Here is a 26634-nt window from a genome sequence, read left to right on the forward strand (position 1 = left end):
TTTCACAGTATGTCTGATAATATTTTTTCTTCTGGAGAAAGTTTTATTTCGGCTACAATAAAAAGTTTTTATTTTTTTAAAAGGTAAAAACTATTAGCCCCTTTAAGCTATATTTTTTCTCTCTCGATTGTCTACAGAACATACCATCATCGTAATAAATTGCCTATTTACCCTAATCTGCCTAGTTGACCTAATTAACCTAGTTAATAGCTGTATAGAAGTGTCTAAATATCCAGTCAAATATTATTATTTACTGTCATCATGACAAAAATAAAATAAATCAGTTATTAGAAATGAGTTATTAAAACTATTATGTTCAGCAATGCGTTGAAAAAATCTGCTCTCCGTTAAACAGAATTTGGGAAAAAAAATTAACTGGGGGCTAGTAATTCAGGGGGGCTTATAATTCTGATTGTATAATAAAAACAAAATAAATAAAAAAAAGACGAAAAAACATAACTTCACAAATTATATTGTGCACAATTTATCTAAACATATGCATATCTTTCAATAATATAACTGAAATCAATATAAAATCTTAATAAATATTTTTAATCACATTTAAAGAATAAACAATCCCAGAATTTTGAAAGACAAATATATGAGCAGTAACACGAATTGAAGCTTCATTTAAACATTAATTTAAGATTAATGAAACATCTACGTTTTCTTTTTTAAGAACATTCAGACCAAATTCAAACACAATAATAATAATAGCTTAATTATTACACGAAACTTCTCCTTTTCCTTTAATGCATGTGTGATTCTGGGATACCCATCTGATTACATATAATTGTGGACAAAACACCTTAAACATTTAATATTGTGTAAAACACTATTACCAACGTTACATATGAACCAAAGACAAGACGTAAGGTTAACCTAGCCTCCACATTAAATAATATAAAATCTAACTAAATTATATAGGAAGCACATAGAGAGTAAACATCTACATGAATCTCTCAATAAACGTTCAAATAAACAACAACGCGTTTATTATGCCAAACGACACAATATTATCGTGAAAATACATCCTATTTGAAGGCAGACATAACATATAATGTCGATATATTAACGTTAGCATTGTATGATAGACTGTATTGACTCTATTCAATGTCATTACCACAATAACATAACCTAAGCAGGTGGAAAATTCAACGTATGACTCAGTTAATGTCAAAAGCACTACAGCAGATGTAGCATAAACTCTAAATACGCACTGACATACTAAAAAGTAAAATATAAAAAGAAGACATTACCTGTTCTTGCTAGCAGGGGATAAACCTGTAAACCGCAGCAGCGAGTTCACATGTTGTTTTCAGTCTTGCACCGGTGGTAGGCAACAAGCATACAGTCACAGCGGCCTCTAATGGACGGATGAATGATAGAGTTCTTCATTACTTACTGTTTATTACAAATTTGGCATGACACGGTTGTATCAAGTCAGGGATACAGGCAAATTACGTCAAGTAATATTTTTAAAACAAAATAAGATTTAAAATAATATCCCTACTAAAAAAACAGTGATTGACCAGGCTGGTTTTAGAGGGGTTTTGGCCACTTCCAGGCTGGTTTTCAGCCATTTCCAGTCTGGTCTTACTGATGAGGCTAGGAGCCCAGCCAAAACCAGCTATGTCCAGCTTAAACCCGGCTGGTTTTAGCTGGTCATTTTCCAGCCTTACCAGCTAAGACCAGGCTGGTCAACCAGCTAAAACCAGCCAACCGGCTTAGGCTGTTTTAAGCTGTTTTTTTCAGTAGGATATCATTATATTTTTAAGTGGTTTCCAAGACATTTAATAGTTATTGACATATAAAATAGAGTGTTGTCATATAGGTAACATCAATAAGACCTATGGACGGCTTTAAAAAGTGCTTGCACGATTACAAAAACTATCTTTACAACAAATGGCACAATATTAAGCAGTGCATATCACAGTAAATAACATTTAGTGTTTAGTTGTCTGATAAACACGCAAAACTAACAATGCTTTTGGCTGAATATTCACAACACTGAAGAGTTTTCGGAAATAATACCGTAGTAGCTTTCAACACTAGTTTAGCTCACAATTCATGGTATAAACAAAATATTAGCTTACACTACTAGCCTAATGCTAATTACTAATTAGCTGTTTATTAATAGTTAGTAAGGTAGAAGTTGGGTTTAGGTTTTGGGTAGGATTAGGGATGCATAATAGATCATACTTTATAACTACTAATGAACAGTTAACATCCTAACAATATGCAGGTAATAGCCAATAGCATAAATTGTGACCTCAACTAAAGTGTTACCAAAACATGTAACCTAACATTTCATTCACTGCATTTTTGTTTAAAGAAACACACACTTCATTTATCTTTGGAGCAGCTAAAATGCTATCTTTTCAGATTAAATAGCAAAGAAACACTTTCATGGAAGTTAACATAAGTATGTTGCATGTCAACATTAAACTCAAAGCATGCCAAAAAACAGGACCAATTAAATAACATGAAACAACATGGGTATAAAAGCAAACTGAAGGCCTCTGCAAGTACATGCAATGATTGAAATTACAAATATACTTTCATACGAAATCTACAATCCTGTTCTCTAAAATAAGCACTTCTATTAGGGTGATCAAAAGCATTAGTTTTTTAACCTCAATCAGGTTAGCTTTTCCCCAATGTGCATGCTTGCAATGGAAAACTACTATAAGAAGCACTTTTTCATCATTATAAAAGTATTTTTTTCTCATTTGAGACAGAGAGCACATGTAATCTACATGGAAAAATCAACCCAGGCTCATTGCGGATACGTACCCAGGTCTACATTTCTGGGGACAGCGAAGTACGTAACTGGAGGTATGGCTGCTTGCAGTTTTTGCAAATCCACCAGAGGCCGCTGTGTACGCTTTTTAATGATCTCAAATTTCTTTGATGCGTCTTCTTCTAGTGTACATCCACCAGAGGGCGCAATATACACAACAAAAGACTCATACTGAAAACCTACTTCTATATACATTTCTGGAGACAGCCAAATACATCCCAGAAGCTGTTTTTTGCTGTTTTTGCAAATCCACCAGAGCCCTGTGTGTATGCTTTTTCAGATCTCATATTTCCCCTTGCGAGTGCCATTCGCACCTGCTGTTCTCCCAGAGGCCGCTGTCCACTGACTGTTTGACTGACTGAATGACTGACCAATCGACTAACCCCCCTAATCCTTCCCTAAACCCAACCAATAGTGTTTTTAAAAGCACCGACTGACCCACTCACCCACTTCCCTAAACAAAACCGACAGTTTTTAAAAGCAATCCAGAAAAAGAAAAGCCCTCGTCTGATTTTTACCATGTTTTCAGATTTTACCACATTCTCAATCTGTTATTTACTTGTTTATTTTATTTTTTGGTTCTGTTTTTGTGCTTTCTGGAACCATTCCCCACCAAACTCGAACCCTGTCATAGTGGTCAACTCCTCTCCTCTCCTGCGTGTCAAGTCCACAGACGTACATGGCGAGCTAACTGGACAAACTGGTAACAGCGGGAAAGCCGTCCATACGGAGGTAGTGTTCGTAGTAAAAACGAAATGCAGCCATATGGACTTCTGGCTACATGATTTGCGATCTCCAGAAATGTATATAGGGCTATGTTGAATATAGACTTCAGCTGACCAGACCAGCTTGCTGTCAACCGACGGACCCACTCACCCCAATCCTTACCCCAATCCTAAACCCAACCGATAGTGTTTTCAAAAGCAATCTAGAAAAAGAAAAGCTGTCGCGGCTTCGTGATTTCACCACGTTTTCATCTTGTTGTTTATTAATTTATTGTATTACCTGGTTTCTGGAACTAATCTTCGCCGGACTCAAACACTGTTGTCACAGTCAACTTTCTACCGATGTACGCGGTAAGCTACTGGGCAAACTGGTACCACCAGAAAAACCGTCAACAAGAAGGAAAGCGGTCAGCTGGTAGCACTAAAAGGAACAGAAGCTGTCGGTGGCTTCATACCGCCCTGTATCGTTCATTTTACCTCTGGCTACATAATTTGCGCTCTCCAGAAATGTAGGCAGGGGTGCATATCCTGTGAGCCTGTGTTGTGAAAAATGCACATGCACGGATACACATAACACATCATATACAAACAAAACCATTAAAAAGAATCAAATCTGTTGACTGTAAAGAGTCTATATGATGTGAAATCTGGGGCCCGGGGTGGCGATGATGTCGCTGTAGGGCTCGTCCTGTCGCAGCTCCACCGCCTGCTGTTTCTTTAGCACCAGAAAGCTGTAGAACTTAGCAGCCGCTTGCTTCTTGTTGTTGTTTCTGCACAGGTCCAGCAAGCTGATGGATTCCGCTCCAGTCTTAGCAATGACTCTCTGGGCAAAACAGAGTGTATTTATTGACATAAAATCCCTTTGTGCTTGATATTAACCTAAATACAGGATTCTCACACCTTTTCCAAAGTCAAATTAAGCTTTTCAAGCACTTTTCAGATGCATTTACAAAGATTTCCAGTATTTTGGTGTGGCAAATAGCATATTTACATACTTCATCACATTATATCATATGCTACTTGTTATAGTATTCTACAGTACACTATAGTATTCCCCAATCCCAACACTGAATTATTGTAATTTACTCCCTTAAATGTAATTTACTTACATCATAAATGTGCCATCTTTTATTTTAAATTGTTATTTATTTTAATTTCATGCATTGATCACTCATGAAGTGGTAATCTCTATGCATTTTGCTTTCATTTTATACAGAAGTTAAAAGGTTTATTTTATTTCATTCAAATAGTTAATTATTATTACCTCCTATTTAGTAAGCTCAATTATTATTATTATTATATCAATAAAATTGCAACCTAATTGTATTTTTAAGCAGTTTCAAGCACTTTATCCAAAATATAAGCACTTTTGGAACCTTTAAAAATAGATTAAAATTTAAGTATTTTCAAGGATTTCCACCAGCCGCACAAACCCTGTAAACCAACCTGACAGATCGAATTATTAAGAGCACTCCACGATTGAACTGTGTCAAACCTGTAAACCGTGAAGCATCTGCTGCGTCCTCTTGTTCCACCTCCTTTCCTCCTGATCCTGGTCCCCGCTCTGACCTTCTTCCTCCTATTAGACACAAATTCAGATTTATCAGCATCATCTGATAGGATGATTTTTTTAATAAAGGGAAAAGTGAGCTGTAAAAGCTAGAAAAGTGAGATATTTATTGTCTACAATAATTTACAATAATAATACAAAAAAAAAACAAGAGTACAAAGTCATTGACTGCATGTTGAAAAATAGCATGAACTCAAAAGGAGTTTATAATTCAAGTTATGGGTATATCCATCTTTATTTTTTATGTTTATAAAGTAAGATTCAGGGGTGATACGGTGGCTCAGTGGTTAGCACTAATCTCCTCACAGCAAGAAGGTTGCTGGTTTGAGCTCCGGCTGGGTCAGTTGGCATTACTGTGTGGAGTTTGCATGTTCTCCTCGTGTTGGCGTGGGTTTCCTCCAGGTGCGCCGGTTTCCCCCACAGTCTATGCGCTATAGGTGAACTCAATAAACTAAATTGGCCATATTGTGAATGTGTGTGTGAATGAGTGTGTATGGGTGTTTCCCAGTACTGGGTTGCAGCTGGAAGGGCATCTGCTGTGTAAAACATATGCTGGATGAGTTGGCGGTTCATTTCGCTGTGGCGACCCCTGATGATTAATACGACTAAGCCTAAGGAAAATTATTGCATGAATAAGAATTAGACTAGTAATATCACATAAGCAAGAGTGACATTTTAACTAAATATCAGCACAATTACATGTATGATATCAGTTTTATTTCATTTAACGTAAACACTTTACAGTTTACTTAACAGTTAAGTTACATTTTAGCCACTGTATTGTTAGTTTTTTCAGTTATTATTAATATAAAAACAGTTGTATAATAATAATAAACTTTATTTTTGAGTTGAAATCATTGATGCATTTCAGAATAGGGATGCAACAATTAAAGATTTTGGTTGTTCGATTATAGTCTAAGGAATAATCACGGTTTCACGATTATTGTGCATTCATTCATTTCAAAACACTACTAGTTTAGAAAGTCACATGAAAACATATATTTAATGTGTTATTTATTGCTGCTCAGTAACTAAATAATTCAACACAAAATAATAATACAAAAAAAAAACAATAATTCATTTTTCTCTTTGGATTAAATTTTTTTTGGCATTTAAACATAAGTAATAAATTTACACTGAAAATAAATTACAGAACAGTAAATAAATAAATAAAATAGGAATAAATAAATAGTATTTGTCTAATGTAAATCTTAGCATAATATTAGCTAAGTATTTCCCTTTTAAAGAGAAGAAATTTAGTCAAAGGCTGCTGAACCTCTGTCTGAAAGGCACTTTTGATCGACAATGTTATGAGCTTGTTTGGTATTTTCATTTGAGCTTTTTTTTCCCTCTTTGGAGTAGAAATGTTTGTATTCCATACAAAGCATGAAGCTGATTGGTCAGTTTCTGTCACGTGACTCCCGGTGCACTCACGCCATTCTTTCAACTAGGTCCGTTTGGAAAGCATGAGTGCGACGTGCCGTGTATGCACCACTTGCACATCACTCCGAATATGTGCGCAAGAAAAAAAAAAAAAAAACTTGACAAGTGAACGACCCTTAGGTAATAGCCTCAGCCATAGTTAACTCAGTGTGCGTGGGCATTAGCCTCGGTGTACAAGCTTGGAACTTTAAACTAGCACACAATTGGCATAACTTTGTTTGGTTGCTGCAGTTTTATTTTATGCAGAAATGCAATGTTGAGAAGCCTTTATGATTAATTAACCTTGACGAATCAAAGCGCGGTTAAAAGTGAAACCAGTTAATCGTTGCATCCCTGTCTCAAAGAGATTTGTTCCAGAATGCAACTGTTTTTGAGTGAATAATTCAATGATTGAGTTTTACTTTTATAAAAACTTGCTTCACTTTTATATTATTTATTTATTTTAAATGAATCAATCAGTTTTTAGTGTTATATTTACGTATTCATGACAGTCCTAAAAATGCCAACAAAAAAATAAAAATAAGGTTTAATTATTACTATTATTATTAAAATAATTGTTTAAAAATATTGATATGATCTTTAAAAAAACATCATAAACAGCTCTACTATTAAGATACATTATTATAGTTTGTGCTGAACATTTTAAAGTGATTGCAGATTTGTCTGTACTAAACAGGACTTGTTTTTTTCTTGATTCACTAAACTCCATGATTTGTGGTCCCCTCACCTCCTCTTCATCATCGTCATCCTTCTTGTCTTTGCTCTTCTCTCCTATCAGGTCGAGATCAGGAATGAGCTGTGCGATGTTGACTGGTTCTTCAGGAGGAAGCTCCACCTGTGGCAGGCTCACGTGTTGCGTAGACACAATGGAGGAACGATCATCCTCCAGCATCTGCAGAGAAATGAGCCACTGGGTTAGACAAACCACAGACAGCGGGTAACACGTCATGATTTTTCCTGGTAAATATATTTCTAAAGAAGCTGTTGACATTGCTCCAGGTTTATGTAAAAACTTAAAGAAATAAAACCAAAAAATGAATTCAGAAAAATTAGTTATGCCTCATAACGATGTATTTATTATTTTGTAGAAATGTTTTTTTTGGTAACAACGCCTCTTGTATGGAGAATGGAGCCCTATGCACAAGATCAAGGAATAGCTGGCTGGTAATTTCCTACACTTGAATGAATCAAAAACTGAAGTACTAGTGTTTGGTCCTCTGAGGCTCTGTGAATCTACAATTAATAAATTAGGTTCGATCAAGCCTAAGGTCCACAGTCACGTAAAAAATCTTGGAGTTACTTTTGACACTGAGTTAAAGTTCGACAAGCAAATAAACTCAGTCATCAAAAGTGGTTTCTATCAATTAAGGAACATTGCCAAATTGAAGCCTTTTCTTTCTTTTAAAGAGCTGGAAACTGTCATTAATGTTTTTATTATGTCCAGACTGGACTACTGTAACTCTTTGTATTCTGGAGTTTCACAGGCATCAATAGCACGACTGCAGCAGGTTCAAAATGCAGCTGCTAGGCTTTTAACTGGGACAAAAGAATTTCTAGTATCTCACCAGTTTTATCATCTCTTCATTGGCTCCCAGTCCAATTTAGATTTCAATATAAGTTATTGCTACTTGTTTATAAAAGTTTGAATGGTCTGGCACCGACTTACATTTCTGAGCTTCTTCACTGGCACACTTCATTGAGGCCAATCAGGTCCGAAAACACGTTTCAGCTAGTTGTCCCCAAAACACGGTTGAAATCAAGAGGTGACAGGGCTTTTTCTGCTGCAGCCCCCCGACTGTGGAATGGTCTGCCTTTACAGATCCAGTCATGTTCTTCACTTGGTGCTTTTAAGTCTCATCTAAAAAATCACCTTCTGTCTCTTGCCTTTGATTGTAATTAATTAATTTCAATCTGTTTTATATATTTTGCTTAATTTTTATATATAGGTATAGATTTTGTATGCTGGTCGTTTTGTAAAGCACTTTGGTCAACATCTGTTGTTTTTAAATGTGCTCTATAAATAAAGCAAACAAACAAACAAACAAACAATATGCATTGCTCTGGTGTGATTTTTTTCAAGAGTTTTCAAATCTTGATGGTTCTGTAGGTCTCATCTATCAACTCTGATCTTTAGCTACTATTTTTATTAAGATTCAGCTCAGGGGATTGGCTGGTCATTCTAGCAGCTTTATTTTCTTTTACTAAAAAGCAGTTGAGGGTTGTCTTGCTGAAATGTCCACCCTGGTTTCATCTTCATCATCTGCTAATGACGATGTTGGACTGAAGCAGCTGAAACTTATTTACACTGACAAAGGGCAGAACTGCTGAATAACTACTAAGAGATTTCAGCTGCTGTCTGGGCTTTCCATGACTTTTCACACCTCCCTTTCTTCATGTGTTCAATACGTCATTGTGTGATTTCATTTTATTACTCATAACTTCTTCCTAAACTAATTAGTTTAGTTTTCATAGCATGACAGGATTGCTTTCTTTCTTACTGACCTCTGGTGAACATTTCAAGTCAACAGCACCTTTACAAAATATGTTTTTTGAGAAAAATAATGCCAATTTTTATAATTATTTCCCATCTGTATAAACAGCTTTAAAAGCTAGAGTGAAATTATGAATTTTCACAAGCTCACAGGCAAGGCAGGCTCTCCGTCCTGAGCTTTGCGCTTTTGTCCGCGGGGTCCAGATGGAGGAGGCATGACGGACTCGTCGAGAGTGGTGCGACTGCCCTCCATGGCTGAAGCCTGCAAAACACTGGGCTCCTCCAAGATGGTCTGATCTGCAAAAAAGCCAAACACGGGCATTAGTGAAAAACTACTGGACTACTGTACAAAAATTGGGGTTACATTTTTGAAGGAATTATTAGCCCCCATGTACACCCTGCTGTAATTTCCGTTTAACAATGAGAAGATTTCTTCAACATATTTCTAAACTTAATAGCTTATTTTATAAAGATTAAAAAAATATATATTGCCAAGAGACTAATAATATTGACTGGCAATTAGTGGTGTAACGAATCTCACGGTTTGGATCAAATTATGTTTTTTTAGTAATGGATCAGACCATTTTTTGAATCAACCAATAAGGGGAGGAGAAAAATGTAATCTGCTTTTTATTTATTACAGAAACAGCACTGCAAGACACTTTTGGTTTTAACAAACACAACTTAGAACCTGCATTTTTATCTAAAAATAAAATGAAATAATCAGCTGAATAAAAATAAAATGAAAAATTCACTGTTACTACTACTGTTGCTGATAACGCTAAATGTAGAAATCTAACATTATCATTTGTACAAGCCATGTTAATTTGTAGTCTCAACTTCAATAAATGATTCAGGTTTTCACTCATAAAGCTTCACCTTTCATTGCTAGATGATCATTTTTTAAGAATTATTCAGTGGCATATTTTTAATGGCTGGTTGTCGTCACCTTTAGTAAATAATGTAATTGCTGCCGACAACTTTCATTTTTGAGCATCGTTAAATGCATATGACTGTGATTTTAATCTTTACCATAAACATCAGTGGTCTTATCTAAACTATAAACTGTTATCCCAATACTTCTGTGTTTGTAACTTCATAACTAACTCAAAAGACTAAAGACTCAATCTCTTTCTTGAATTTTAAATTAAAATATTTTTTTTTTCTTGAGGGATTAATAAACATATGCTAATCACCATCATTTATAATTAATGTTGTGTGGGTGTTGAGATCCCGATCTTTTAATGATTAATCGTGCAGCTTACACTGAATGAATTGCAAGCTAAACAAGTAGTGACATAAAACCCCTTTAATAACCTAAGAAACCCACCACATCCTGAATAACCTTCCACAACTTCTTCCTTCATCATTATATTTTACAGGAAAGCCTTAACGTTTTCATACATGTGATTTAAATGACACGATAGGTGATCTTTCTGCAATCTTTACAAATATAGGATTAATCTACCAGTAAAAAAAGTATTTATCCGCAGGTCACGTGAGTTACGAACTGTAGGTTGTGATCTTTACGAATCACAGATCAACCGTGATCCGTTACACCCCTACTGGCCATACAATGTAATCACATTTAAATTTAATAATTTAGCAGATCCTAGTGTCCAAAGTGGTTTACAAAAATCTTAATAAAATATTTAAAAAATTGTAATTTACTCTGTTTTGATCTGTGCTGTAGACATCAGTATTTATAATAGTATTATTTCACTAATTGTATATATTGTCCACGATGGTTTTATAAAAATATCTGAATCATGCAGGTCTATATAAGGCAATCAGAAGAATCGTCAATGAAATCAGTCGGTCAGTCAGTCTCACCGATGATGTCTCTTTGCTGATTCAGGGCTTCTTCTCGTGGCACTTCAGGGTTTTCCAGGTCTTTAAGGAACTCATCCAGACTGTCTGCTTCTCCACCCTTCCTCCTCTTCCTCAGCTCATCGGGCACCAGAGGGGTCAGGCAGCGAGTGAACATCTGCACATCAACATTTACTCACAATGTATTCTCCCTCAAGTGCTTCAAAACATTCATACACATATTTACTAGTAAAATTCAATGACTTTTCCAGGGCTTTCAAGTACATCTTCATGACCTAATATTTCATGTAATGTCTACATATATGTGGTAAATTATAAGAAAAACAATGCAATGTTTTTTTCTAAAACTTTTCCAGGTCTGGAAAATGCCATTCCAGGTTTTTCATGACCATATGAACCCTTTATATGTATTTAAATAGTCTTAAAAAGCACAAGAGGACACACTTATTAGAAAGACTCCAAAAAAAACCAAAAAAAAAAAAAAAACAGAAAGAACCCAGGGCGCTTGGGTATTTTGTTTTACTAAAGCCTGTATTAAAGTCTCCTAGTGTGTGGCAGAGATGTGTTCTGACCTTGAGCAGTCTGCTGTTCCAGAGGGGCTGAGCTGGCAGAGAAAAGAGCTTCTCCACGCCACCGGTTTCCTTCCACATCATCAGCTTCTTGGTGGGGGGAGCCAGATCCAGCGTGGTCACAATGTCAGAGTAGTCACTCAGCTGGGCACGGATGGTCTTACTGTCCAGCTCCTTCACACTGTCCACAATCAGCTTCCTCTTCCTTTTCGCCTTGGTTTCCTTCACTAATCATACCAGAGTTATGATGGAAGTTTTTCAAATGTTGACTACTGTACAGCAGCTGATATAGGCTACCATTTATACCATAATTTGAGTTTTTATTTTTTTAAATGATCTAAATCAAGTGAAATGTCTTTAAATCAAGTACTTTTCTAATGCAAAAGTAAAATTTAAGCATATAAAATATATTTTCCCAACAATAATATTTTGCAACCCAGGCTCATTGCGAATATGTACCCAGGTCAACATTTCTGAGGACAGGGAAATACATAACCGGAGGTACGTCTGCTCACAGTTTTTGCATTTGCAAATCCACCAAATCTCTCTCGTCAGTCCTCTTCTTGCATAAATCCACCAGAGGACGCAATATACACTACAGCTGACCAGGCCAGCTTGCTGTTGACTGACTGACCCAACCACCACCTTCCCTAAACCCAACCGATAGTGTTTTCAAACGCAATCTAGAAAAGAAAAGTCGTCGCGGCCACGCTATTTCACCATGTTTTCAGCCTGTTGTTTATTTATTTTTTGCTTTACCTGGTTTCTGGAACCGTTCTTCATCGAATTCGAACCCCATCATCGCGGTCAATTCCGTTCTGCGTCCCAAGTCTGCCAACGTACGTGGCGAGCTACTGGGCAAACTGGTCACAGCGAAAAAGCTGTACACATGGAGGTAAGCGGTCAGCTGGTACCAGGAACAGAAGCCTGTCATACCGCTCTGTAGCGTTCATTTTAAAGACAAAATTCAGCCAGACGTACCTCTGGCTACATAATTTGCATTCTTTAGAAATTTAGATGGGTACGTATCCACAATGAGCATTTGTGGAAATTTTGGCTAGCAAAAATGCCAAGTGGCTAGTAAATTTGGAAAATGACTAGCCACAGTGGCTAGTGAAAAAAGAAGTTAATGTCAGACCCTGAATATGTGAAGTATAGTTTTGCTGACTGGACTAAAAGCCACATTCAGAGCCCTGTGCTACTACTTTTCTCTTCTGACTGACCTGTGATGTCGATGGGCTCCAAAGCAAAGGCCTCCTCTTCATTGTGGACTAGTGTGGTCTGTTCAGTCTGGTCTGTCATGGTGGGCAAAGGCTCCACAGGGCCAGAATCAGGGCTGTCTGGACCTCCTGCAGCTATCGGATGAAATGTAAGAAATAAAATTACTATGCAAAGTACCAAACATAAAATAGATGTTGGCTAGGGCTGGATGACCAAAATTTTATTTAACAAGTATGAGAAAGTTTATTTAATGGTAAGGTAACGATATCTTTCATGATATAGGATTTTATAAAGGTAATAATTCCAGAAAATGTACAAAAACACTTTATGTAATAAATAAGCTTGAGTATTTAAGAAAAGAAAAGGATTTGATCTTATTTGATTATGTTGTATTTGATTTTTAAACATAAATATAGTAAACAAAAGATGAACTACAAATTTCACTGTATGTCACATTTCACAGTTAGTTGTTTTTTAACAGACGATATGATTATAAATAAGGTAACATTAAGAAACTGAAGTAACATATTCTCACAGATATAAAATATATCCCAGGTAAGTAACAGTTAAAGAAAACTAAAATAAAATAGTAAATAAATAAATATGTAAACACTTCAAGGACACTTCAAAAATAAACACAAATGTCAAACCCCACCATCCCCTAGACTAACATCAGGGGTTTGTAACAATACACTGAATACAAAATTACTTTACGGCACACACTTCATTCTGCAGTAATACTGTTGTATTGATCAGCCCTAATGTTAACATATTTTATGTTATATGTTTCTTACGTGAAAGGTTGTCAAAATCATCGTCGTCATCTGCACCGTGGTCTTGGGGCATCATCACACCTTCAGGGATGGCTGGAGGATCGTCAAAAATACCCCCTCCGTCCTCATTGCTGAGCAGCTTGTCCACTGCAGATACAGAAAGCAGATCAGTATCAAAAGCATTATAAAGCTGGACTTCAGGCTTTTGCAAAAAATGCGAGCAAAAACACATCTTGATAGTCCAAAACCATAATCCACATAAAGCCTATACAGCGGGGAATATTATAGATGCCTCTATTACCCAGCATGCCTCCTTCAGTGCTCTCCATTGGATTGTCTCCAAAGTCATCCTTGTACTGGTCGTACTCCAGGTGGTTGGTTTTGTCAGCGATCTGTACGCTACTGGACTCTGACTCCAGCAGCAGGTTTGATGCAGACGCTCCGTGGATGATGTCCACTTCAAATGCACCTTCCTCCCGCATCATCTCCCGGTCGTCCATCCCAAAATCAGCTATCAAGAAAATATGTCGGTCAAATATCAGCTACTATATTAGGGAATACATGTGATCAACTTTTTAAGTTAAATATAAGTAAAATGACATTTTAATTTACGTTTATAGCTGTCATTCACAACTTGACATTTAAACTCATATAACATTAAAACTGACATTAAATAAATCTGAACAATCTGTTGTCATTTCATAAATTTGGGATTCAGATTTAATGTAAGTAGAGCAGTGTAAACATTGTAAACTAAGCTTGGTAGATTCAAATAATGTAGTGTAAAAACATTGAGAAACATCAATATCTGTGTATTGTCCATTAATATAAAAAGCTTATCAGACATTTCGGTATTATGACGTAATATAAATAATGTGTAGTTTTATACATTATATTTATCTTCTCAAAATTAGCTTAAATTAGCAAATAAAACACAAGGTAGGCCTACTGGGCAAAATGGGGAGGTGTCTTTTAGAACTGACATTCATTTATTCAATTATCTTCACCATACTTAAGGTCTTGGTCTCTTGTTTATCCTCATAACATCCACGTGGGATAAAAGAACAGCATCTTAACGTGTAACGCAATTGCCGTTTAATATATAGTAAATCCGACTCATTCTTTTTAAAATATTTGCCAAATAATGTTTAACAGAGCAAAGAAATTTTCACAGTATGGCTGATAATATATTTTTTTCTGGAGAAAGTCTTATTTGTTTTATTTTAGCTAGAATAAAAGGAGTTTTTAATTTTTTGTGAACCCTTTTAAGGTCAAAATTGTTAACCCCTTTAAGCTATATATTTTTTTCGACAGTCTACAGAACAAACCATCATTATACAATAACTTGCAAAATTACCTCAATCTGCCTAGTTAAGCTAATTAACCTAGTTAAGCCTTTAAATGTCACTTTTGGCTGTATAGAAGTGTCTTGAAAAATATCTAGTAAAATATTATTTACTGTCATCATGGCAAAGATAAAATAAATCAACTATTAGAAATATGTTATTAAAATTATTATGTTTAGAAATGTGCCGGAAAAATCTTCTCTCCGTTAAGCAGATATTGGGGAAAAAAATAAACAGGGGGGCTGATAATTTTGACCAACTGTATATATACATATATATATATATATATATATATATATATATATATATATATATATATATATATATATATATATATATATATATATATATATATTTCTGTTTTTACATTTATATAATATTTATATATAATAAATATTAAATATTATAATAGTTCCATATTTATATAATATATAAATATGGAACACTGACGCCTGGAGTATATATCAGTAATAAAAAGCAAATCAGAAGAATAAATACAATTTTAAACTACATTCAATGGTTAAATTATTCCAAATAAATGTTTAAGTAAATGATTCAAATTTATAATACTATTTTACAATTATTTTAATATTTTTAAAACTTCTTTTAAAAACATTTAAAAAAATCTTACTGATCCCAAAGCAGTTGTGCATGCCTTACCAAAATCATTCTCTTGCAGGAGACTGAGGTTTCCCACTTCTTCTCTCATGGTGATCTCCTCCACACGGGACTGATTCAGGGTGAACTGTTGAGCAACGTCAATGTCGCTGCAATCCACAACACAGCATAGTCTCAACACCATATAACGACTATATATATATATATATATATATATATATATATATATATATATATATATATATATATATATATATATATATATATATATATATATATATATATATATATATATATATATATATATATATATATATATATATATATATATATTATGACTAAAAGTAAAAGCTGCACATACTCGAGGTCTGGAAGAGGTTGATCAAAGTCGTGAAACTCCTCTGGTAACGTGATGGCGTTGTACGCGGCTTCGCGATTCTCCTCGGGCAGGTCGACCACACCTGATTCAAACAGACCATAATATATCATCCATCTGTTGCGGTACAGCAAGATCAACTTCTGATGTGCTACAGCCACAAGTTACCTGGGCGAAAAGCCATTTTAATCTTAATAAAAGCCTCATTGCAGTCTGCCAGCAGGTACTTGGCTTTTCTGTGGTAGATCCTCACCACGCCCAGCAGTAAGTGACCAGAAGTACGGAGAGCCATTTTTACCTATCAAATTAAACACACGTTAGAAGTAAATTGAGATGTGTTAGAGAGCTGCTCAGTCTTGATGTCAATTAGCAAGAAATATTAGAGGGAGCTTATTTATAATGTGATTTTAGAAGGGAGGTTTTTGATTTATGTTGGAGTAAACTCTGGACTTTGAACATTACTTGAGGAGAGTTTCACTGTTTGTTCTAAATGTAAATTATAGGGTTGTGCGATACTCATAAAAAAAAAAAAAGATATCTACATAGTTTTTGGGAGATTTCTCAGTAGACTTTTTGAGCTAGATCTATAGAAAGTAGCTTATAGTAGCTATCAGGGGTGTGGAGTACCCACCAAAAATGATAGCTACATATTTTTGGGAGATTTTTTTCAGTAGACATGGCCGGTTTGAGCTAGAGACCTGCACGGTACCCGATGCACAGAGTAAATTTGCAGTCAAACTGCACATTTCGCCCCATAAACTTCCATTTATATGCATGTGAACGCGATAGAACGGAAACGCAAGCTCATGCGACAAGTTTCACTGTGTTGGAAAGTTGAAGCTCTTACCTGCGAAATCGCATCACGTGATTGCGTGAGACCAATCGACAATCAAAACATGACCTCTCTGTATCGAAATTTGAAATATGGACCAATCGTTCGCTTTTTTTAATGGTAATCGTCTAGTTTAAGATAATTGTTATTGTTATTTTAATAACAATAACCATTTTGAAGCACCGTACGACAGACTTTTGCATGCTCAAACTCTAGTGTGACTGCGGCATAAGTATGTAGGCTATGTGTGGGTTGCGGGTGTACATGTTTACATACAGATGCTGAACATAAAATTAGAATATCTTCAAAAAGTTTTGTTTTATTTCACTAATTTCATTAAAGAAGTGAAACTTATTTAATGTATACATTTATTCCACACAGACGGATATATTTCGGTGCTTTTTTCTTTTAATTTGGATGACTTTGATGACAACTAATAACAACCCCAAAATCAGTAGCTTAGAAAATGGTGCTACACTCCATGGTTTCCACTACATTCATTCTTCCATGGCGGGGCGTAGGGCTGCACGCTACATTTTACGTTTCAGCATCGAAATCGCGATGTGCACATCCGCAATAGTCACATCGCAGGAGGTGTGATGCAAATCACACACACAAAAAAATATATATATATATATATATATATATATATATATATATATATATATATATATATATATATATATATATATATATATATAACTGCCATATTATTTAATTTATTGTAAAGTTAATTGTTTGGTAATTATTAGAACAAGTCTATCTTATCCACAATTTATTTGTTTTATAACATGTTTATTTTTTTAAACCACTCAGGGGGTTAGTGTTTAGCTGTTTTTATATTTTTACAATTTTGTGACAAGATATTTCCTTCTGTTTTGTAATAGTTGTAATAAAAAGGTTTGTAATTGTTGAATAAAAAGTTAAATTACTTATTTTGTCACTCGTGTTAATTCCTAAATGTGATAATAAAGTGTCATCTTTGCATTCACCAAATGAGCTCACCTTTATCACAGTAAAAACAACATTTAGAATTAATTTCATAACATATTAGATCCTGTTTGTTCAGTGTTTTTACTTATAATTTTTTTATATTCTATGAAAATGCTTTAAAAATTACCCAAATTATTATAGAATTATTTAATTTTTGAGCAGTTCAAAACTCCCGATTCTGAATTTCTTAATATCGCAATATATATCGCAGGGAAAAAAAATATCGCAATGTCAATTTTTTCCAATATCGTGCAGCCCTAGCGGGGCGCCACAAAAAAATTCATCCCGCCACGGCTACATTATAACTTCTCATTCAAAACATTTTATTTTTTTAATAGCGGGTAATAATCGCTCCAAAACGTATTAAAAGATGAGTGAATAATGCCAGCGCGAACTCCTCTGTAACCGTATTAATGCTGTGCATTATTTGTTTACCCCGTTATGGTTACAAGCTGACAGGCTGACTGACAGGTGCGTGATGCGTGAGGCCAGCAAACATGACGCATAGCCATTTCACTTTACTTTAGGACGCATTAATATTGCTTTGTAGGTCTATTAGAGACATTTATAAATATTTCTAGCAAATCTAATAAATGCTGGAGACATACTCGTTACAAAAACGCACTAAATCGCACCTCAGCAGCGTTTATTTGAGAGCGCACAAGAAGATCTGTGCGCTCTTGAAGTGGCTTATATTTGAGGTGGCGTGCAAGAAGTTTTTTGCACGAGCAGAGGAAATCAGCACGCAAGCAAAGAGATCTGCATGCTGCAAGCATGACATAAATGCGATCTCTGCTTCTAATACTGCGCTCACGACATTTGTCATTGAAATAGGGCCACAGGTAGTTGGTAGATCTGTGTAAAAAAGGCCTGCCGCCACAGCTGGAAAAAAATCCTAAAGGAAACACTGCACTCTAATCAGTTCATTAACTCAAAACCCGTAAAGGCCTTTGAATGTCCGAGCACATTAATAGAGAGGCGAAGGGAAGGAAAAGATGTTGTAGAAATAAAGTGTACAAGCAAATTGGGATAACCGCACCCTGGAAAGAATTGTGAAACAAAACCAATTTAAGAATTTGGGGGAAATTCACAATGAGTGGACTGCAGCTGAAGTCAGTGCTTCAAAAACCACTACACACATACGTATGCAAGGCATGGGTTTTAGCTGTCCTATTCCTTGTGTCAAGTCATTGTTGAACAACAAATTATAACTAATTATTATACTTATTATGTGACCAGCACCTGTATAATGTTTACCTCTATACTGAATTTATTCTGGAAATTGCTGAAGTGAATATAGAGAAATATATTGATCAATAAAAAGGCTGCAAGAGATTTTAGGCTCTGTCATGGCATTTAAAAACAAAAAAGTCACATGAACAAAACAAGCGAAAACAGCATGATTCCCAGAGAATCCATTAACCTTTGGAGAGATGATGCTCTCCACGCTGCTCTCCAGATTGCACTCAAACACATGTGCTTTGGTCAGCTTCTTATCCCAGTGGGCCGCCAGCCAGATTTTGGCGAGCGGCCCACGTTTGCTGAGGACAAAGTGGGCGTAAAACATCGTCCCGGCACCGTCTCACACTGAGGTGGTGGGGGACGCTGAACCTGCAGAAGAAAATCACAATTAGTAATTTGACTGATCTTTATTATTCATAAAAGCAAATATGAAAGTGGCAATGCTAAAGCTTTATAAGCTTTGCTGTTGGCAAATTTATTTATATTTATTCAGCTTTTTTCGGTTGAGCATCCATTTGAGACTTTTTTTTTTACTTTATCATGTAAACAAACATTCCTCTACCCAAGTGTAATATACAGAAATAATGTTATGATAAGGCTTTGTTTTATGCACTTCAGACATTCAAAAAGCTGACTATTAATCTGAATAAAACTTTAAAGTGTATTTTTGTCCTTATTTTAGGTAGTTACTGACATAACTCAAGTCTCAACATTGCGAGTAAAAACAGGTAAGTAAAAACAATGTAAAAATGCTTTTCTTACTTAGATTTTTTTGTCTTGTTTCTAGTCCAAATATCTAAACGTTCTTAAATCAAGAAGCATTTTCTAGACAAGCAAAACATATTGTCTTCTTTTAAGAAATAATATGCCAAAATGAAGTGAGTTTTTCCTCAAATCAAGCAAAATAATCTGCCAATGGGGTGAGCAAAATATTATAGGCAGATTATTTTGCTTGGTTTAAGGTAAAACTCACTTAATATTGGCATATTATTTCTCAAAACAAGACAATATGTTTTGCTTGTCTAGAAAAATCAAAGTAAGAAAAGCATTTTTTGCAGTGAAGGTTTTATTTTACACAATAACAATTAGATATCTAATAAGAATATTACCAAATTTGTTAATTATTTGCAGAAATATAATGAAAGGTATTGAAACAAATTATATAACGGCATATATAAAGCCTATATATATATATATATATATATATATATATATATATATATATATATAGACCATTCTGAGGCATGTAAACAATAACAATGGTCATAACGTATTTCCTGTTTTACATTTTTTAATTCCCATAGCTTTGGGGAATCCAAAAAGCTCCACATATTGATAAATAATGTTATGATGGCTGTTTTAACATTAAGTTATGATTGAATTGCCTCTTGTTACAGTTATGAAATAGTTTGACAAGCAGGAAATTTTTATGGGCATTTTCAATGACATCGTCCCACTGAAATGGTCCATATTTAATATAGTAATAGAAGTGTAGCAATAAAAAACCGTTCAATTCAATCTTAATAACGATGAAGTATGTTCTAATTATATGTTGACATGTTTAACATTTCTAATAATGTGCTTTCGTTTTCCAGAGTGAATGTTTTGCTAAAAGAGCTCTATGGGCAGATGAATGGGTGTGTGTGACTGTCAGTGATGGCGGGGGCCTGTGATGCGCGCACTTTGACTATACAGTGCGCGCACACTGTATGTTTATTATTACACTAACAATTATTCCGGCAATGTCACGGCCTATGAAATATATGACCATTTTAAAAATGTCAATGGACAGGCGTTTTGAAAGGCTGCAGCTAAAAGAATCGCTAGCAGCAACGGTCTGCTGTCGCGAGATCAACATCTGCCTGGATCTGAGCCCATGTGCGGATTTCTCCAAGACGGCAAACGCATTCTGCACAGTCATTATTGCGTTAATAAAGCATTATTGTTTGTCCATAACACAAAAACGACTATCATTTAGCGCCTGTCACCTGTCGTAGGTAGACGGAATGGATTTTCTAGCAAGTTCCATGCCGCAAACGAATGGTTATGATTCCTGTGCATGCACTTAAATGTATTTTTACCCGTTTTCTCCGAAAGTACTTACGCGGAACGATCCTATCGTAGCTTTCCGTATTTAGCAACCGTTTCTAGGGTAGCTTTCACTCTCCTCCCACTGTACAGTTTCACTAAAACAAACAAAATGGCGACGCCCCCTCCCGCCGCCAGACTGCGCTTCATGGGGGAAACCGATGCTCTTACAGCAGACATGAAGATGATTTTTTGTGATAATAACTGGATATTTAGAAGTGCTAATTTGTAGTTACTTTCAAAGACATCCTCTTTATTTGCAAACTGAAATATGGTCACCCGACTGAAACGCTTTTCTGTACATTAAACATACATTAAACAAACTCTATGGCTTTAACTTCCACCACAAAATAATATTTGTCTTATTAAATGTCACATCTGTACATTTTATTTTCAGTGCTATCATGCTTAATGCAAACAATCTGCAAAGACTCCCTCATTAGATTATATTGTATTGAAATAACTTTTGTAACTTTCCCCCTATTTTCACACCCTTTGGGGCTTAATTTTAAAACAATAAAACATTTATTCATGTAAAATGTTTCTAAGCAATGATAATAAAAAGGAATTTTATACCATATTTTAAATTTATATGGTCTTGTAAAGTTTATACAATAAAATATTCAAATAAAACATCTCGAAAGACCGAAGTGATTTTTATATACAAATGAATACGAATCTAAAATGTTTTACGTTCATTTAAAAATATGTAAAATGTAAAAGATTTTAATTAATTATTAGAGGTAAATGTCGTAGCCTAATACACGGTAAAACATATAATACCCAATAATTTCCCCCTAATTAGATGAAAAGTTAATAAGAACATGGTTTGTTGAAATATAGCATACTAAGTTATGACTTACATATTCATGAAATAACAATTGCTCAAATGTACAGATTTTAAATGCACTGCGTAGATGAATCCCATTTCGAGCCAGCAGATGGTAGTCTTACTCCATCCTAAATCTGATGCTGGATAACCCCACACTACCTCCAGCAAGGATGAAAGCACACAAGAAATATGCGCTTGATGCATTTTGATTTCTTATGATTTTTTTCTGCTGCAGATCTTGTGTATTTTCATATATTTACTCCTTTTCATATTGGTGGTGAACAAAACTAACACCTACTATTTTATACACATACAAAAACAAAAAACAAAAAAACAAACAAACATACAAAACACAAAATACAGCTGACAAATTAGGTTAATGAACCAAGATCAAGTGTTTTCTCCATTCAGTGAAGGACCCAAGCAGATCTGAAAAATGCATGTTATTATGCAGAGGTAAAGTAAAGGCTAAAGTAAACAAAAGTAAAGGCTATTTACTGGCAGCAGGACCTTATTTGTAAGACATTTTTAATAAATATGTTCATGTTATTTTCATTTACCTGAAATAAACCATTCCCAATAATGGTGAACAAAACTAACACCTATTCAATACAGTAAATGTAAGGGAAAAACTTATAAATACAGCTGATAGATTAGGTTAAACCATAAAATAATCAGTATATTGTATTTTCTCCATTAAGTACCATTATAGTAGATCCAAGAAAAGCATGCTATTGTAAAGAACAGCAAAAATAAAGGTATTTACTGGCAGCAGGACAACCTCATGTTGACTTTTAATAAACTTTTTTTTTTAAATAGCCTGTTATGTTCATTTACTTGAATTAAACTTTAAGCATGCCTTGGTTGGTCAATTTGAAATCATCTCAAGAGGTTCATATAGGAGGATTTGTGACAGCTGTGCTGAAAAGACAAGTTAGATTAAAGTTTAAATATTGCCCTTCACTAACCTTGATTTGGAATTATTAAATTTCTTTAGCTTAGTGTCTTTATTTATCAGGGGTTGCCACAGCGGAATGGCAGGAAGGGCATCCACTGCGTAAAAAATATGCTGGATAAGTTGGTGGTTCATTCCAGTGTGGCGACCCCTGATGAATAAGGAGACTAAGCCAAAGGAAAATGAATGAATGAATGTAGAAACAATATGCACCTTTTGTAAAGAACGCTAATTATTGTGAAAAGCACTATACAAGTAATCTTTAATTAAATTTTCAATAACTATATGTAAAAATCGACACTAATCGCTTATTTTTCAACTTCAAACATTTCTGAGCACAAAACGCCACTACACTGCAGGTGCTCAAAAAACATGACCCACCATTGACAACAACAATAGTATCTGGATGCAGCCTTTATAATGTAAGCTGAGATTGCATCGTTCAGCAATTCAATGGCAGACACAATGCACTCAATAGAGTGAGTGACGTCACTGTGACGGTAGGGTTAGGGGTGGGGTTAGATCAGCGTATTAAAAAGCATGGGATGCAGCTCAGATTGCACTGCACCAGGTCTGCATCCAGACCCCTCTCTACAAAAACAAATGCTTATAGCTGAGGAAACAAACACTTTGATGTTTCGTCCTGCACCTTGTGTTTTTGATTGAGTGCTCTGCATTTGCAGCTAAAAAAATGCTCTGTACAAACAAATTCCCCAAAGTCATGCACTCCAGCACCAAGACATTGTTCTTGGTGATTCCCTAGCTCCATAAAAAGCACAGTGCACTGCTCATTGTAGAATAAAAAAAGGCAGTATGTTGCGCCTCGCGTTATCAGTACTGAAAAGTGCTTTCAGTGTGATACAATAATAATAATAATAATAATAATAATAATAATAATAATAATAATAATAATAATAATAATAATAATTCGTTACATTTATATAGCGCTTTTCTGGGCACTCAAAGCGCTTTACACAATGGGGGGGAATCTCCTCATCCACCACCAGTGTGCAGCATCCACCTGGATGACGCGACGGCAGCCATTTTGCACCAGACCGCACACACACACCAGCTGATTGGTGGAGAGGAGACAGAGTGATGATATGCCAATCATGATATGGGGAGGGTTAGGAGGCCATGATGGACAGAGGCCAGTGGGCAGATTTGGCCAGGATGCTGGGGTTAAACCCCTACTCTTTTTCGAAGGACATCCTGGGATTTTTGACGACCACAGAGAGTCGGGACCTCGGTTTAACGTCTCATTCGAAAGACGGTGCTCACTGAGCAGTATAGAGTCCCCGTCACTATACTGGGGCATTAGGACCCACACAGACCGCAGGTTGGGCGCCCCCTGCTGGCCTCACTAACACCACTTCCGGCAGCAACCTAGCTTTCCCAAGTGGTCTCCCATCCAGGTACTGACCGGGCGCAGCCCTGCTTAGCTTCAGTGGGCGACCATGTGAGAGTTGCAGAGAGCTAGCTGCCGATACAATACTAATACAAGCACTAGTCGCCACCTACTGGCGCTTTAGTGTAATTATTGATTAATCTACATTCATTTTCTTGTCAGCTTAGTATCTTTATTAATCTGGGGTTGCCACAGCGGAATGAACCGTCAACTTATCCAGCACACACAGCGGATGCCTTTCCAGCGGCAACCCATCTCTGGCAAACATCCACACAGACTTATACACTACGGACAAGTTGGCTTACACAAGTCACCTGTACTGCATGTCTTTGGAATGTGGGGGAACCCGGAGCACCCGAAGGAAACCCACGCAATCGCAGGGAGAACATGCAAACTCCACACAGAAATGCCAAATGAGCCGAGGCTCGAACCAGCGACCTTCTTGCTGTGAGGCGACAGCACTACTTACTACACTGCGTTGCCAGATTAATCTACAATAGACCAAAAACAGTACAAATAGACTCTTCAAATCATTTTTTGATTATAAATATACCCCAAAACTTTGAGGTATTTTATTTGTTACCAATATACACCTAAAGGTGAATCAAAATAAATGAGTTTCTATTGATTCTATCTCATTCTGTAGAGCTGAAAGTCTTCATGTGGAGTGAACCTAAACGTGATCTGCTGCCTGTTTAGTGCACATGAGCCATGCATGATGCCCTTACCTTGTCCTTTGGCTGTAATGGCAACAGTGCAACCTCTTGAAATATTTTGCATAAATCACAGGTGCTTTGGGGGAACGAATAAGGACAGTCATTTCCATCATATTACCTTTAGGGTGAGGGGTTTTCGAGTCCGAATATGAATTTCCATTACTCCCCGGTATGACAACCGAATTGCTTACTTTTAATTGGAAATGATCATAACTCTCTCGTGAGCTTTACTGTGGAGTGCTTTGTCATGCATTCACTCTCATACGGTGCACACAGTGTCAGGCCAGAATGAGACATCCATCAAGCCTCAGATGCTTGTTCTTCAGCAAGCGGAAAGGAAAGTGACCTTGAGCAACAATGGGATGCAAACTTTCTCTCTCTCCCTCCTACGCCATCCTTCTCGATTAGTTGTCTAGTTAACCATCCAGTTCCCTTATGGGTCAAAAATGACCCGTGCACCATTTTAACGACAGGATTTTTTTTTTTTTCTGATTTTGAAGTTTTATAAAATTACCCCCCCCCCCCCCCCCCCAAACTTTGATTTTCATCTTTTCTTGAAGGGGGCAGCATGGTGGTGCAGTGGTTAGCACAATTGCCTCACAGCAAGAAGGTCGCTGGTTTGAGTCTCAGCTGAGTCAGGTGGCATTTTTTCCCAGTGTTCACGTGGGTTTCCTCCGGGTGCTCCAGTTTCCCCCACAGTCCAAACACATGCGCTATAGGTGAATTGAATAAACTAAATTGGCCGTAGTGTATGTGAGCATGTACAATAGTGTGTATGGGTATTTCTTAGTGTTGGGTTGTAGCTGGAAGGGCACAACATGTGCTGGATAAATTGGCGGTTCATTCCGCTGTGGCACCCCCTGATTAATAAAGGGACTAAGCCAAAAAGAAAATGAATGAATAAATGAATGAATGAATAAATGAATTTTCATGAAGACTGTGCATATTTATGGTACAACGGGTGCCGGTTTTACCAGGCCAGCTATAAAACCACCACAAAAACTACTGACCACACACATGCACACTCTAACACACACACAATGACAATCTGCGGCTTTAACTTTTAAGAATATTGTCTTGCTAACACAGGTACATATAATATTAGAAAATACACTCACCGGCCACTTTATTAGGTACACCTGACTAGAACCTGGTTTGGACCACTTTTGCCTTCAGAACTGCCTTAATCCTTCATGGCATAGATTCAACAAGGTACTGGAAAAATTCCTCAGAGATTTTGCTCCATATCAACATGAAAGCATCACGCAGTTGCTGCAGATTTGTCGGCTGCACATCCACGATGCGATCACGATCTCCCCTTCCACCACATTCCAAAGGTGCTCTATTGGATTGAGTTCGGGTGACTGTGGAGGCCATTTAAGTACAGCGAACTCATTGTCATGTTCAAGAAACCAGTCTGAGATGATTTGCGCTTAATGACTTGGTGTGTTATCCTGCTATAAGTGGCCATCAGAAGATGGGTACACTGTGGTGAGAAAAGGATGGACATGGTCAGCAACAATACTCAGGTAGGCTGTGACGTTGACACGATGCTCAATTGGTACTAATGGGCCAAAAGTGTGCCAATAAAATACCTGCCACACCATTACACCACCACCACCAGACTGAATTGTTGATACAAGGCAGGAAACAAGGCAGGATGGACCCATGATTTCATGTTGATGCCAAATTCTGATCAGACCATCCGAATGTGGCAGCAGAAATGGAGACTCTTCAGACCAGGCAACATTTCTCCAATCTTCTTTTGTCCAGTTTTGTTGAGCCTGTGTAAATTGTAGCCTC

The 26634-nt window shown here is 36.2% G+C and overlaps 3 protein-coding genes across 7 annotated transcripts in view; all 3 read right to left on the minus strand.

Moving 5' to 3' along the window:
* mterf3 (mitochondrial transcription termination factor 3) overlaps positions 1 to 1322 on the minus strand; it is a 7852-nt gene extending 6530 nt beyond the window's left edge. Inside the window, 1 exon segment of the mRNA NM_001002615.1 lies at positions 1260 to 1322. The gene's annotated coding sequence lies outside the window, so the exon portion shown is untranslated.
* ppt1 (palmitoyl-protein thioesterase 1 (ceroid-lipofuscinosis, neuronal 1, infantile)) overlaps positions 1 to 26634 on the minus strand; it is an 847627-nt gene that overhangs the window by 346789 nt on the left and 474204 nt on the right. The window lies entirely within an intron of this gene.
* On the minus strand, positions 1391 to 21020 carry rad21b (RAD21 cohesin complex component b). 5 transcript variants are annotated; one of them, XR_015516066.2, is made up of 15 exons: positions 20937 to 21020; positions 19014 to 19201; positions 15934 to 16063; positions 15751 to 15850; positions 15432 to 15538; positions 13727 to 13936; positions 13447 to 13572; positions 12655 to 12786; positions 11435 to 11658; positions 10866 to 11019; positions 9184 to 9329; positions 7269 to 7433; positions 5024 to 5107; positions 1831 to 4351; positions 1391 to 1777 (listed from the first exon to the last, which is right to left on the minus strand). XR_015516066.2 is itself a non-coding variant. In XM_087294743.2 (14 exons), the coding sequence occupies exons 2-14, from the start codon at positions 19155 to 19157 to the stop codon at positions 4160 to 4162; spliced, it is 1914 nt and encodes a 637-aa protein (XP_087150869.1). In that variant the 5' UTR covers positions 19158 to 19201; positions 20937 to 21020; the 3' UTR covers positions 1391 to 4159.

This window comes from Danio rerio, chromosome 19, assembly GCF_052040795.2.
Source record: "Danio rerio strain M-AB ecotype USA chromosome 19, GRCz13ab, whole genome shotgun sequence".
NCBI classification, from domain to species: domain Eukaryota; kingdom Metazoa; phylum Chordata; class Actinopteri; order Cypriniformes; family Danionidae; genus Danio; species Danio rerio.

What these genes read in the sequence shown, in the direction of transcription:
- rad21b (XM_087294743.2), bottom strand. Translation starts at nt 19,157, where the DNA reads ATGTTTTACGCCCACTTTGTCCTCAGCAAACGTGGGCCGCTCGCCAAA. An exon ending in GGAACAGCAGACTGCTCAAG is followed by an intron (nt 11,020 to 11,434) that starts GTCAGAACACAT and finishes GTTGATGTGCAG; the next exon opens with ATGTTCACTCGCTGCCTGAC. An exon ending in TCAGCAAAGAGACATCATCG is followed by an intron (nt 9,330 to 10,865) that starts GTGAGACTGACT and finishes GCTTTTTTGCAG; the next exon opens with ATCAGACCATCTTGGAGGAG.